We start from the raw sequence: 15,586 nt of genomic DNA on the forward strand, positions 1-15,586 counted from the left end.
AAATACATAATAGTCTAGGTGACCTTTGCATTATGTGTATGGTCAGAGGATCCCCCAAGCTCTAACAACCAGGACCAGAGGTGGCTAATAGTCAAATGACCTCTATGCTATCATATGACTGACACCAGGCTAGATCCCTCCCTAGGCTAATACAGGATCTATCTCTGGAAATCATCTTCTTGGAAGAAAAGACATGTACTTTGAGTTGTGTTTCAATATAATTATGCCTCCTCCTTGTGCACAAGGGATTATATTACACCAGGTAAGTGTTTTCCAAATTGTACTGTGCTTATTTAAATACGCTTACAATAAACTGCTCGGGGTCAGACTCTAGAAGTTTGAACCAGCATGGGTTAAATCTTGCTGAACCTGATTTCCTTCTTGCCTCTCTCGGATCATTGCTAGCCCTGGTGGTCCCAGCGACCCACCCCCACACTGGCAGCACTGAGTGCAATCATTGGATTATAAAAAGAACACATGAAATTGGGAGGGTAAAGTGGGGCAGCATGGGAGGGGATAGAGGAGAATGGGGGCTGGATTTGATGACAATATATACATGCTTCAAAATTTCAAACAATAAATCTTAAAAAGAAAACAAAATGTTTGAATCATGTTATCTCCAAAATACCTCCATTCCACAACTATATTAAATAATCTTTCCGTGCAGTTTCCACTTTTAAAAATTATTTATTATTATCTGCGTGAGTGCATGATATGTGTTGGTGGGGGGCCGTGCATGTGCTATGGCACATGAGTGGAGGTCAGAATAACTGTGGGGTCAGCTCAGTTTTTCAATCTAGGTTGGACATTGTCGATGCTCTAACCTGAAGCCAAGGTTTCAACCCTCGCTGACAGCGTCACCTGGGACAAAGCCACATCCCCTTGGGGAGGCTCTCCGCCTTTGAGTTAGAGAAGGATGGGGAAGATCACCTAGGAGGTTGTGCTACCTGTGGAGCCAAGAGAAGAGACAGTTTCAGGGTAAGATTCTGTTTTCAGCCAGTCAGATCCTGGAGAAAGATGAGGGGAAATGAGAGTGGCCGCGGATCGCTCCATTGGTAGCAATGAATGGAGGGTAGTTTCAGAGAATACTGACACAGAAGCCAGATTACAGGGACTTTTACTTTGAAATCTGTTTATAGCAGAGACATTCAGACAAGAATGACTTCATCAGTATGAAACTTTATTCACAGACATCTTTATGAACACATCCCAAGCAAAATGTTCATCCCCCAATTTCCTCCTTCCTTCTCTGCTTCAGTCTTTCTCTTTTATACATTGTACTTAACCTTTTTCATTTTCAACTGTATGACTTGTCTATCTTAAACAGAGACATATAGTTCAACATGGTGGTGCACACCTGTAAGCCCAGCAGCACTCTGGTGTTGGAAGCAGGAGGATCAGAAGTTCAAGATCATCTCAGCTACACAATGAGGTCAAGACTAGCCTAGGCTATATGTGACCATGTCTAAAACAAACAAAAACCTAAACAAAAAAAAAAAAAGAGGAAAATAAGTTCAACATGATATAAGGGGAAGGGACTGACAAGAAGACAGTGCTTTCCCAAGTCTTCTTGGCCTTCACCTTCCTCACCAATGCTCTCCCACCCTCTTGATCCCCACAGCACCTAACACAATTGTCCTTTCTCTAGTCCTGTTTCTTGAGTTCATCAAAGGGAAGGAAAGACATTGAAGAGGATTCTCCCCATCTTCTCAACCTCATACTTCCCATTTGCCACCATGAACACTCATTCCTTGGCCTCTCTTTCTCCTCCCTCCCCCCATGAATACTCCCATCTCACCCCAGCTTCAGGTCCCTACATGGTCCAAGTCTTGGTAGGAGCTTCCCCTTCACAGTCTTTATTAGTTGGGTCTGGTTCTCTTGAGACAGTCTCAAGTCTTGGTCCTCCCGCTTCCACCTCTCAAATGTCAGGGTTCCCAGTGTGCACCACCATGTCTAGACCTCATGGGGATTTCTGTTTCCAGTGGGAACCAGAAGACTCTACAGGCAGCCCATGGAGCCAAGCATGGGTCTGCAAAACTACCTTGAAAGAATAGTGTTGGGAGGATTTAGGTATGCTGAGATGGGACAGTAAAATGAGTAAGTGCCAAGAAATGGGGGATAGTTTAGTTCTTTCCATATTTCTCTAGCAATTTCCCAATTGTCCCAATGAACTCTCCTGGTCCCTATTACTTTGACTAATGAAGTCTGGGTTTTGTAGTTTTAATTTTTTTTTTATGCCAGAGTATTGAACCAGAACCTTACCCATGCTAAGTAGGCATTCTATCAATGAGTTCCATCTTTAGCTCTCAACTCACTGTACTTCTTTCATGGAAAATTCCTTAGTAATCCTTGTGGAGTTCTTCCTGGTTGCCTCTCTTACCTGAGTATATTTGCCAGTCCTTCTCCCCAGGCCCATTTCCCATGAGATCCAGAACCTCCTTTTCCTTAGTAGAGATCATATATACAAAAGCAGTTTATGAGCTGCAAATTCCAGTATGGAGTAAAATACTAACAAGAATAAAGCATCCTCATCTACAGTACATAACAGGACTGCCTCAAAACACAAAATAAGGGGCTGGAGAGATGGATCAGAGGTTAAGAACACTTGCTGCTCTTCTAGAGGACCAGGGTTCAGTTCCCAGCACCCAAATGGCTGCTCACAACCATCTGTAATTCCAGTTCCAGAGGATCTGCTGCCCTCTTCTGGCCTCTGCAGGCACCAGATAAGCATGTGGTTCACATTATACATGCAAACAAAACACTCATATATATAAAATAAATATTAAACAATTTAAAAACAAAATAAGCAAATAAAAAAGAACAGAGCCTTCTTTTAGGGTTACGGAAGTATCTAAGCTGGTAGCATACCTGCTGAGCATTGATCTCTGGCACAAACCAGGTGTGGCAGTACATGCCTGTGAACCCAGTTCTTTCAAGATGAAGGCAGGAGGATTAAAAGCTCAAGGTCATCCTTGACTACGTAGGGAGTTGTGAGGAACCCTCGGATACAAGAGACCCTGTCAATCATCATCGGACCTCTCAATCAAGGACTTTGAGGCCAGCCCAGGCTACACATCACGTTCAAGGCCAGCCAGAGCTACAATAACAAGAACGTTTCTAACGATAATAAATTTTAAAAGTAAGCCAGCAAGTACAACTTTTTTATCCTCTCATAATTTCCGTCCTTTTGTGATGGTATTCTTACCCCTCCCTCCCTCACACACTGCTGGTCCTCAATCATCCAGCAGGTTTGTTTTGGTGCTGAGTAGGGACCAAGGCTATGTGCCGCACACTGGGCAATGTCAAGACGCAGGCAGGCATCTCAGCCCGAGGTCTTGGCAGAGTTCCCAGGCACAGCCAGCGGTCCAGACCGGGGCAGTAGGCATGGACAAGGTGGGAGATGGCGTAAGTACGGTGGCTATACCCCCCCAGTATTAGTAGCTCCCCCTGGAGCACAGCCCCCGCAGCCCCCACATGGGAGGAGGGCAAGGGTGCCAGGTGAGTCCAGCTATCAGTCTTCGGTTCATAGACCTCAAAGCTCAGGAGGTCCCCGGTGTCTCCTATCCCACCTGCCACATACAACCTCCCACCCAGAGCAGCCATCACGTGACTAGCCCGAGCTACTCCCATTGGGCTCAAAAGTGTCTCCGGCTTCTCAAGTTTGGGGTCATAGAGCATCAGTGAGTCCAAGAACTGGCCGGTCCCACTATAGCCGCCGCTTACATACAATCGGCCCTCCAGGATTGCAGCCGCGTGGGCAAAACATGGTACCGGAAGAGCTGGTGCTGGCCTAAGGGAGAACAGAATATCAGATCAGGCACCTGGAATGCTCAACTTGATTTCATTGTATTTTCTTTTGAGGTAGATCTTGCTATTATATAGCCTAGGCTCCCCACCTTGGCCTCTGACGTGCTAGGATTACAGGTGTGTGCCCCTATGCCCAGCTTCATTCTCCTGTTCCAAATCTAGTCTCTCCCTAATGCCCCTTTGCCAGCTTACCTCCAGACATTGAGTTCAGGGCTATAGGTCTCAACAGAATCCAGGGCAACACCATTGTCCCGTCCACCCAGGGCATAAAGTTGTCCGTCAAACACCACCAGAGGGAAGAAGCTCCGAGCCTGGCACAGAGGTGCCATTTCCTCCCAGCCTTCTTGACTGGAGCTCCACCTGGACACAATGGGACAAGATACAAAAAAAGGGGTTGACCCTGGGAGCCTACGGCTGGTTGGATTGGCATTTTCTCTTGCTTGCCCACACGGGGGCCTCCTGCTACACACTGATGATACCTGAGAGTTGAAGCCAGAGTGTTGGAGTGGCTGTAGTAATCCTGTCCCCCACACACGTAGAGTTCACTTCCTGTGAGGCTCGCAGCTCCATGCCGGAAGCGCCCTGGGGCAGGCAGGTCAGGCAGCCGGCACCATTCCACAGTTCGTACCAGACCCATGCCACAGTGGAAAGCCCGGGCCCACCACACTTTGCAAGACGGCTGTCTTCGGTCCATGTTCGGTCTAAGCCCATCCCCGCCAATCACCACCAGTGCTTGGTCAGGCTCCCTGCACCTCTCTTGACCTGGGATCTCAGCTTCTACCATCAGCTGGTGCAGTAGCTCGGCAGACAGAGGAGCGGGGAGCCCAGCTGCCCGCACCTTTCTCAGCTCTCTGGTAGACATGCGGCCAAAGCGGACACACCGCAGCAGGGCCTTAGCCTCGGACTCCTGGGTCTCGGGGTTGGCAGCCAGCCAACGCCGTGCAGCCATGAAAGCCTCGAACTCCTCTTGTACATGAAGCTCATCACTGTCCAAGAGCTCCGCCAGGCAGGTAGCCGGCAACGCCGGGAAAGTAGGGCACAGAGCCACAGCAGGCAGATGAGTGAGGAGGTAATGATGGGCCTTCCCCCAGACTTTCTCCAAGCCAGGGGCTTCAACCATAGGAAACAAAGCCAGGCAAAGGGCAGGGCAGAGGCTTTGAGCCAAGGCTCTCTGACACAAATCCAGGCAGGAGGAGCTTTGGTACTGCAGCGCAGCCTGGGCGACTCTTAGCAGTCCTGGCCATCTTTCTCGTACAACTCCAGAGTAGGCGAAAGACACGAGGAAGCTCAGGTCTTGAGAAGAGATGGTACGCAGAGACACCTTTGTGCCCTGGGACTCCCTCATCCCACTCAGAAGCATGGCCCCGAAGAACTCACTGCCGCAGGCCAGGGCTACTCGGTGCACTGCAGTGGACGGGAAGCAAAGAAAACCCAGACTGTTGGAAGACAGCTAGCTAACTAGGATCCTAACTTGTAAGCCTAACTTGTAACTGATCCAGTCACCCAGAGGCCAAGCCGTGATGTACTTTGGAATAGCATGGAATGCTTGCAGCTTTCATTCTCGGGATGCAGTGGTGGAGCACCTGTCTAGCATGTGCAAAGCCTGGATCCCCTCGCCAGTACCGCAATGGATAAACAAACAAGCAAAAATGCAGCTTTCAGGCCCCTCTCTGCCCCTCCCTGGATTATGATTCCATAGGTCTAAATAGTAACTTGGGGAGTCTTTGCCTTAATACCTTTCTCTTTTTCTGTTTCTTTCTGGATACAGGGTCTCATGATTTATAGTCTTGGCTGGCCTGGAACTTACTATGGAGACTTGACATGTACTGCTGTATTCAGTCTTTATTCTAAAATTTCCAAGCACCCTGTATTCTCATGTTAGTGTCTGGAGGATACTTTAGCATTTTAGGTCCATGTTAATTAAAAATTTTGTTGTTGTTGTTGTTTTGTTTTGTTTTCAAGACAGGGTTTCTCAGTGTGGCCCCGCTGTCCTGGAACTTGCTCTGTACACCAGGTTGGTCTCAAATTCACAAAGATTCACCTGCCTCTACCTCCCCAGTACTAGGATTAAAGGCATGCACCACTGTTGCCTCACTAGAAAAACTATCTTAATGAAACCAATTGAGAAAATCGTATAGACAACACTTGCTAACAGGAAACACAAAATAAACTGAATAGAGCAGGGCACAACTTACAAAGGTGTCACTGCATGGTGGACAAAATAAGGGCTTTTCATTTACAGCTGCGAGAACCACAGCCATCAGCCATCCTACCAAAATGGCTTCCATCCATGCCAGGCACGGTGGCATACTTACTGCTCTTGCAGAGGACCCAGGTTTGGTTTCCAGCACCTACCTGTCAACTCACAACCACCTATAAGTCCAGTTCTAGGGAACTGGATGCCCTCTTCTGGCCTCTGTGGGCACCAGGCACACATGTGGTACATGACATACATGCAGGTACTCATATACACATAAAATAAAACAAATAAGCCTTTAAGAAAAGAAAGAAGTGGGGGTGGGGGGATGGGGGGTGGCACATGCCTTTAATCCCAGCACTTGGGAGGCAGAGACAGGCGGATCTCTTTGAGTTCCAGGCCAGCCTGGTCTACAAAGTGAGTTCCAGGACAGCTAGGACTGTTACACAGAGAAATCCTGTCTCAAAAAATAAAATAAATTAATTAATAATTTTAAATAAAGAAAGAAAAGGGGGCTGGAGAGATGGCTCAGCGGTTAAGAGCACTGGCTGCTCTTCTAAAGGTCCTGAGTTCAATCCCCAGCAACCACATGGTGGCTCACAACCATCTGTAATGAGATATGGTGCCCTCTTCTGGTGTGCAGGCAGAACACTGTATACATAATAAATAAATAAATCTTAAAAAAAAAAAGCAAGAAAGAAAGAAATAACAGGGTCAGGCAAGGTGGCTGAGTGTGTAAAGGGACTTGTCATCAAGACCAGTGATCAGAGTTCGAACCTTAGAACCCACATGGAAGGAGAGGGCTACTGCCTGCAAGCTGTCCTCTGTAGTACAGGAATGTCCTGCTGCTCTCACACACACATGAATAACTAAATGCAATATTTTGTAAGTATAGAAAAGGTTTTGTTTTAATAGAATTGGGCTTTGTGTTGAAGGCATTGTAATCCCACTTACATGGAGGCAAGAGGACCATGAGTTCAAAGCCTGCCTGGGCTGAAGAATACATTAAGAACAACCTGGGAAACTTGGTGAGACTCTTTATTAAAATAAAAAAATAAAACAGACAGTGAAAGTTCAAATATCCTTTTTAAGGCTTTATTCTTATTATTTCAATTATGTTTATGTGTGTGTGTGTAGGTGCATGGGAGGAGTATGGGTTCTCATGGAGGCTGGACAGTTATGGTCTGCCCAGTGTGGATGCTGGGAAGACTAGGAAGAGCTTTTAACCAGCAGTCATCTCTCTAGCCCTTCGTTTGTTTTAAAATGAATATTCCTCAGCAAAATGTCAAGCCGAAATAATGAGATGAAATAGACAAGTAGTATATCAATTGTTAAGCCAGTGTGATGAATGTTTGAGTGTTAGTTTTTGCTTTGTGCTTCAAGTATTTTGCGATAGAAAGAAGAACACTCTGCGAGGAACTGTCTCAGGAAGTCCTAGTCAAGCCTCTGTGTTCCCCGTGATTCTTATGAATTGCATACTCTTTTGGCCAGGTGTGGAATGTGTAACTCTCAAAGGGCAACTGATGATAGTGATGTTTCCTCTAATGCCTTTTTAAGCAGTAGGTAGTGGCCTGGTGCTTCCCAGATATAACAAACATCAGTTACAGTTTCCTATTCTATGTTGAAAATCGACCTTCTGGGGAATGAGCTAAACCAGCTCAGCTTTCATATCCCTAACTGGCATCTGTATTTGAGACTCAACTGTGAACAGCTCACAGCTACTAGGAATCTCCCTCTTACTCATTGCTGTACCGTAAGATTTAAAGTGATGGGTCCCCCCCCCATAGTTTTATGACTATGTGGGAACCCCAACCTTTTGAGAGAATGTTGTAATTATGAACTTCTAAATCATCACCCTCCAGCTAATGCCATGAGGCAGAAAGCCTTTAGGGATAGCTTTCCTTCTGGAGTACCTCCACTGAGAACCTCACGGTGTGACTGGGCATGTTTTGGAGTCAGTCTGGCCTGGAACTCACGTCAACTCTCCTTTCTTAGCTGCCTATGTGTGTGTTACAGGTCTATGTTACAAGGTCCTATGAGATTTGTTTTTTCTTTCCTTTTTCATTTTGGTTTGTGAGATAGGTGCTCATAATGTAGTCCTCACCAGCCTAGAGCTCATGATGTAGCCCAGGCTGGCTCCAATCCCTAGGTAGTCCTCTTGTTCAATCTCAGTAGTGCTGGAATGTGGCTTGATTTGTTCATTGCTAAAGTATTAACCTTGAACTAGGTAACCTCTAAACAAATCTACTGTAACTTTGAACTTTGTTGTATCACATACAGACTACATGTTCCAGGTCAGATGTATCTTGGTATAAGGGAATAGCAGACACTGTACAGTAGAGAGCAGTGTTTCTCAACCTGTGGGTCACAACCCCTTGGAGGTTGAATGACACCTCCCCCTCCCCCTCCCCCCAAGACAGGGTTTCTCTGTGTAGTTTTGGTACCTGTCCTAGATCTCGCTCTGTAGACCAGGCTGGCTAGAACTTACAGAGATCCACCTGGCTCTGCCTCTCGAGTGCTGGGATTAAAGGTGTGCGCCACCATTGCCCTCGAATGACCCTTTCAAAGGGATTGCCTAAGACCATCCAAAATAACTCTAGCAAATTTTGTTTGAGACAGGATTTCTCTGTGTATCCCTGGCTGTCCTGGAACTCACTCTGTAAACCAGGCTAGCCTTGAACTCAGTAATCCACCTGCCTCTACCCTCCATTGTGGATCAAAAACATGGGCCACCACCATCCGGTAGCAGTAGAAAAATTACAGTTATGAAGTAGCAACGAAAGTATTTCATGGTTGGGGGTCACCACAACACAAGGAACTCTGTTAAAGGGTTGCAGCATTAGGAAGGTTAAGAACCACTGGTCTAGAGGAAGCTGCCAGAGTCTTTCCTCAGAGAGAATCACATCTAGGAGAAAGGACACATTGGGGACTTCTGTTTGCTGTGTGCTTAGTAGATGTCAAGGGCCTCCAGCTAATCAGTTTGAGTCATTCACTTTCTGCTTGTTCTACTGCCATGGACTGTACTATATGCCCCAGCCAGCTGGCTGGAAATCTAGCCACTGGGCAGGGAAAAAAAAAAAAGCGACTGAACTATTGGTTCAAATTTGTCTGGGCGTCTAGGAAAACAATTCAACTGCGCATGTGCATCTCTTGGTCGCGCTGGAAAAATACCAAAAAGGACATTCTTGCCGGAGCAATGATCCGAAACTCGTACACAGGGCTGGGGGGTGTGACCCAGTGGTAGAGTGGAAGTGAGGACTTAGGTTCCACCCCTCGCACCGCAAACTAAACAAAACCCTGCGACATGCATTCTTAGCAGTTGCCCCACCGGCCCTCACCCCGCAGGCGGTAGCCCTCTGCTTCCAGCTCCAGGTCGCATCCGATGCCCTCTCGATACAGACGCTCAATGCTGTGCAGGCTCTCCCTCAGCTCCTCTGCCTGGCTGAGCTTCTCTTCATCTTCCCTGGCTTTGCCAAGCCCTTCTGGCCTCAGCTGGGCCGCGTTCTTCACCCTGGGCGCCCCCAGCGCCTCGGCAGCAGCCAGCACTTCGTCCTGCGTGGCGGGGCCCAGCACCCCCTCATACGCAAAGGTCAGCGCAGCCTCCCAGCCCCTCCGGGTCACGTCGAGGCTGAAGCCAGGCTGCTGACCTCCACCGCCCAGCAGCCTGCCTTGGAAGAGGCTGCTAATTGCAGCCAAGATCACCCGATGCACCCCGTATACCTGTCCCCCTACTGACACCTCTTCATCCAGCAGCAGCTTCTGCTCCCGCAGCCTCTGCGCTTCGGCGAAGAACTGGCTGGGGTGCTCCACGCTGCACAGCATCTCGGGTTCTGCCGAGTCGTCGCTGCCATCCTGTTCCTTCCCGGTCTCCAGGGATGAAGCTGGAAAGGGAAGGTTTCCTGAAACCAAGGGGCTGGGGTCAGGCTCTGCCAGAGAAAAGGAAAGTAAGCCGGGATCCTCACAGGGAGAGGGAGACCAGGAGGAGGTTCTTCGGGCAGGTAAACGGAGTTCAGGACCGTCCTTCCGGACAGGAAGGGAGACATGCTCCAAGTCTGAGCAAAGACTTGCCATCTTCAAAAAGCTCACGGCCCAGGCTTGTGAGATGGCTGCAGGTGACCGGGCATGAGAGAAGGATGCCTGAGCTGCGCCCAGAAAAGCAGAACTGTCCTCACTTCACAGAGCTGTCAGCCCCTCACTGCACCCCAAGGGCACACACTAACTTTGGAATAGTGGGCTATGAGGGAGCTAACTCTAGGGTTCTCCAAGTGCAACAAACCGCAAACACCTGCAGCCATCTAGGCCAGGGTCAACCCCTCCTTCCACTTGCTCTCCTTCGGTCCCGGGCAGGAGACACCAGGCTTCTGCGTGCCCTCACTTGAGTTCCCACTCTGCTTAGGACTGCTGTGTACAGATCCCAGCAGCGGCCCCACTTGGCTAATTTTAGCCAGCCCGAGGACTAAACTCTCCTCTCCCAGTGCTGGAAGCTGACACCCAATCCTCTGGGCCAAGTCCTGGGATGACTTCCCCCTCCCCTTTCACCTGTAGGTCATAAGAGGGTGCTGAGTGAAGGAAATTGCAAGGCGGAGAGAATGCAGACATTAGGTGGCGTGAGCCAGGCCAGAAGGACTTCCGTGGCTGGAGGTGACAGGGAGCTAGCAAAGGGGTCTGAAAAGTCTAGACTATACAACACTTGATGTTTGGCTTACCTTCCTCCTTAATAGCTGTGTGATTTGGGGGGAAAAATTCCTTAACCTCTGCCTGACTTTGTCCTGCCTGGTGGATTATAATTGCTGTACCTCCATAACCCCTTGGAGGGTTAAGCAAACACCTCCATAGCAGCTGAACCGCTTCAGTGAAAACCAAACTGAAGATGCAAATCAAAGCTGTATATTTTTAAAAACTGGTTTTAGTAGATAATGTCGTCTATGTAGCCCCCACTTCCCTGGAGTCCCAATCCTGCTGTGGCGGCCTCCTGAGCGAAGGGATTATGGGCATGTAACATCAGCGCAGCCCGGAAACTGTATTCTAATGGGTCTTGTCATCCCCTACCCGCTGGGCCATGCTCTAACAGAATTTGAGCTCATTAGTTAGGATTTACTCCGAGTTTCTTCAGAGAGAGGAGGTTTCTATCAGAGTGTTGGGTGTGCCTCTAAACCAGAGGGGAACAGAGCCGTGAGGCTGTAGGTCCAGTTGGACCAATGATTTCAAGGCTGGCTTCATCAGGCTGTCCACTGAGGAAAGCCCTGAATTCTCTCCAGCTGGGCTTTCTCCCCCAGGTCACACATCCCAACACTCAGAGCTGCCTCCAGGTGATGTTTTCCTCACATTCCACTGTGGGACTGAAGTCTGCCTTAGAAAGGGCCCGGTCAGCAGCCATGCAGGGCCTAGAGCCTGGGTTTACAGGAGCTGGTTGCCTGTCAGCCCCACCCCCACCCACCCCCACCCCGTCACCAAAGGCTGATGACTACAACCAGCTAGATCTTTGGTTTGAACTCTTTGCCCCTTCTCCAGGGTCTGTTTAAATACACTCAGGTAGGATTAGAAATGGAAACAAGAGGCTCAACTTCCCTATATGGTTTCCCCTAAACCTGAATGGTGGCTGAAAGTTGAAGATTGAAAGTTTAAGATCTTAAAATGTAATGAGTCCAAGTGCACTTTGGGATACATAGCAGACCTTCTTTCCAAAACAAGGCAACCAACAAACAAAAATACAGCAATATTAGCATGATAACAGAAGATAACAGAGGCTGGTTGCCTTGCCGCTGGATGACAATTGTATGTGGCCCTTTTGAAGAAAGGATTTTAAGTTTTGGCCTATTAAGTTGATTCTCTCAAGGTGACTTTGACGGTATCTGTTACCAAATGTCAGGATCCTGTCTCTTCTAGACTTCAAAAGGAAAAAAAAATTAGGCATGACTTTCTACTGAGAGCTGTGATATTACAAAGAGTATCCAGTCACTTGAAATTTCTGCATCGCTGTCTTCAGAGAACACATTTTAATACACCACATATTTAAAGACAAAGCATGGACTTAATGCCCCAGTCTAGCAAGGCTTGATATATTTCAAATTCTGAAATAAGTTTATTTGTTCTGTATTTTCTTTTTACATGATCAAATAACACGTGAGTCATTTTGAGCAAGAAATTTCCAATTCTGAGGCATGGTTATTCGCACAGAATCACCTTGCAGTAAATCAAAGTGCACGTTGGGCTACGTAGTGGACCCTATTTCAAAAACAAACAAAATTACAACCCAATTAGCCTAACAGGAGTTAACAGGCTGGTGGCCCCTGGAGAGCAGGGGAGACTGACTGCATCTACAGCTGTGTGTAGAAGAAACCCAACCTTCACTACTGTGCCTATGCACGTATCTATACCACTGTGTTATGAGAAGCCCAATGACACACTCAGTGTTCTTTTTTTTTTTTTTTTTTTTTTAAGACAGGGTTTCTCTGTGTAGTTTTGGTGCCTGTCCTGGAACTCAGAGATCCCTCTGGCTCTGCCTCCCGAGTGCTGGGAAATGTTATCATGGTGTGTGTGTGTGTGTGTGTGTGTGTGTGTGTGTGTGTGTCCTACAATATGACCTAAGGGTAATCTCCGCACTTGGGAGGCTGACGAAGGAGGATTGACATGAGTGACTGGCTAGCCTGGGCTACAGAGCCAGACTCTGTCTCAAATAACAACAACAAAATGCCTTTAATCGTGTTTGTGTCTCCCCAGTGAGAAGGAGTCTCAACTGGCAGCGAGAAGGCCTGCTCGTGTGGTGCAGAAGCTCATGTTCCCTGTCAGATTCCTCAATTTAAAAATTCTTCAAATGTCAAACCCAAATCCATATCGGAGAATGTGAAGTCCTGAGGTTGGAGGCTGTAGTTTTCACTTAACGTTGTTCACCTGTTACCGCCTAAACGTCACAGAGCAGCAGAGACTGCCAGGTGGACCCCACATCTGGAGAGTGGCCACAGCTCTCCTTGTGGGTTGTCCTGTCTTTAAGTTGTACATCAGCATTTCCTACCAGAAAAGCCACCTTGACTCGGCTTGCCTGGACCGAGGGAAGTTATGAACTATCTTATCTAGACTCAGCACTGCCCTCCTGTGTGGAGTGTGTCTGTGCGTTACCCCAATTGTTCTTGCTTCTCCCCACCCACTCCGAACATGGCTTAGCAGGACCGTGTCCCAAGTCAGCAACGGAATAAAAACATTTTGTAAAGGGAGACTGGCATTGCTGTACATTTCACTTATGGGTTCCTATTTTAACCAGAGTTCAAAGTCTACACACATATTCACTGCACAAACATTAGAAAATAGATTTAAAATCCTGAATGCTCATCAGTAGGGGTAAGAATTATTTAAAATTTACCTTCTGCACATATTCCTAAACAAACATGTACCCTTCACATTTATCATTACAGAAAATAGATCTGGATAGAGTTGGGGCAATAATACTGTTGTCTCTTGTACAAACCAAACATGCACAGCTCATTATGCAAAACTCAAGAACCAAATAGATTCAGATAACTTGTGTCTATACCTGAACTCACTATTACCACCTGAATTTGGTTTGGAATTTGAAAACCAAATTTAGATGGAAAGATAATACTCATGAATATATGTGATATGAGCACATTTTCCAAGTTGGATAAGTAACAATTTAGTTGTCTGCTCCCCAACCAATCATATGCATGACACTACTTCCAGGTCAATATGTATATATAGCTAGTACCATTTCACTTAGTGGCTTACATCAATACCATCTCACTAAATATTTAATATGGTTCCCAATTTTAAACAGTGCTGAAATGTAGACTGCTGCATACATCTCGCACAGTTGTCCTATGCTTACTTAGAAATGGAGGTTTCTGGGACCAGAGATACATAAACCAATAGAATAGAAGGCCCCAAGGTTAATTCAGATACATGCAAAGGCCCTGAGGTTTATTTAGATACATGCAAAGGCCCTGAAGTTCATTCAGATACATGCAAAGGTCCTGAGGTTCATTCAGATACAAAGAACTCAGTGTGAAAAATCAAGAGCCCGGGGCCAGAATAGATTCTGCAATAAATGTATTTGGATGCTGACTGGTGGTTTGAAAAAAAAAAAAAAACTTATCTTACACTGAAATAAAATTCTAGACGTGCTCTATCCAATCAATTTAAATATTACCAGCCCTTGACTGCCACAACGATCAGTGGCTGCCCCTGGGCAGCTGAGGTACAGGACACTCCCTTTATGCAGAGCTGCTCTAGATGAATCAAAAGCCACCATCTTTCTCCCAATATACTGTAAAGCCTGAAAAAAACCAGAAAAATAGTGATGGTCAATATTTAGAACATGCACATAACATGTGCTGCCAGAGGAATGCCCTCCCAAGCAAATTCCAAACATTCAAACATAAAGGGAAAAAAAAAATGCATCAACTGACTGCCTATGTAGTAACAATTCTAAATTGTGTTTAAGAAAAGCCTCCTTTAAAACATGGTAAATAGTAATCTGAGAAAATATTTACAGATAAAATTGCAAAATATTTAAGATACAAAAAGCTACGAGCAAAAGACAAATATATCTAGAATATTGGGCAAAAGATATAATATGCACTTTACATGCTTATGAAGAGATGTTTAATCTCATTAATAAATTAAAAAAATATAAATCTAGGGACTGGAGGAATGGCTCAGAGGTTAAGAGCACTGGCTGCTCTTCCAGAGGTCCTGAGTTCAATTCCCAGCACCCACATGGTGGCTCACAACCATCTGTAATGAGATCTGGTGCCCTCTTCTGGCATGCAGGCAGAACACTGTAGACATAATAATAAATATTAAAAATAACTTGATTTCATGTAAAACTAAAGACAAGAACTAAAATTTCACAAGTCCTGCTTTTTTTTTTCCCCTTTGGACTATTGCTGTGGTTTTCCTTTTGTGTGAACATCTGCCAGAGAGTTGCTACAATGAAGAAGGCCTTGTTTTGAAAGTGTATTATAACTGGGAAGTGCTATTTGTCAGCATAGTTTTGGCTACTATGGGTGGAGACACAGCCACATCAATCATCAGATTAGGGTAGGAGAGAGTTGCTATTGCATTGCCCAAGCTCAGCATATCCAGGGAAATCTCATCACAGACAGCAGCTCTTGCCAGGGCTCTGAGTGAGACCTGACTCCCTTGCATGGTCTTCTCCTCCCCTCAGGAATTAGCATAGAACTCCAGTTCTGATAGGCTTAAGTCTTACACTTAGTCCAGAAATCAACTTCTGAGACTGCGGTTGGTGACTCACGTGTGAAGGGTTTATAATGTGGGAACTATGAGGTCATTTTCACTTTTGCAGTTGTGGGGAGGCAAGTCCACATTACCCATTGTGTAACCCACCTGGCAGGGATGAAGACACTCTGAAGAGACACTACATCCCTCCCACTTGGCTATCAGACTGGGAAACTAGGCACTCCAGGGAACTGGAATTTCTCCCCTGGAATCTTATGCTGGGAGAAGGAAAAGGCCATGAGGAATTTGTCTCCCAGAAAGATTTCACAACTGTGGTAGCAAGAATTCCATAAGGTGCAGCATGCAGGACAGAGCTTGGCAGGGGTAGAT

At 46.5% G+C, this 15,586-nt stretch overlaps 1 protein-coding gene across 4 annotated transcripts; it reads right to left on the minus strand.

Moving 5' to 3' along the window:
* Nucleotides 1-1,121: 1,121 nt before the first annotated feature.
* On the minus strand, nt 1,122-12,736 carry Klhl33 (kelch like family member 33). 4 transcript variants are annotated; one of them, XM_006994844.4, is made up of 5 exons: nt 10,290-12,736; nt 9,343-9,885; nt 4,287-5,211; nt 4,000-4,167; nt 1,122-3,790 (listed from the first exon to the last, which is right to left on the minus strand). In XM_006994844.4, the coding sequence occupies exons 1-5, from the start codon at nt 10,297-10,299 to the stop codon at nt 3,238-3,240; spliced, it is 2,199 nt and encodes a 732-aa protein (XP_006994906.3). In that variant the 5' UTR covers nt 10,300-12,736; the 3' UTR covers nt 1,122-3,237. The 4 variants fall into 4 exon arrangements, with proteins under 4 accessions (XP_006994906.3, XP_006994905.3, XP_006994904.3 ...); XM_006994843.4 differs by having other exon boundaries at nt 9,343-9,903; XM_006994842.4 differs by having other exon boundaries at nt 9,967-12,736.
* Nucleotides 12,737-15,586: the final 2,850 nt, after the last annotated feature.

The sequence above is a fragment of the Peromyscus maniculatus genome, chromosome 9 (genome assembly GCF_049852395.1).
Source record: "Peromyscus maniculatus bairdii isolate BWxNUB_F1_BW_parent chromosome 9, HU_Pman_BW_mat_3.1, whole genome shotgun sequence".
NCBI lineage: Eukaryota > Metazoa > Chordata > Mammalia > Rodentia > Cricetidae > Peromyscus > Peromyscus maniculatus.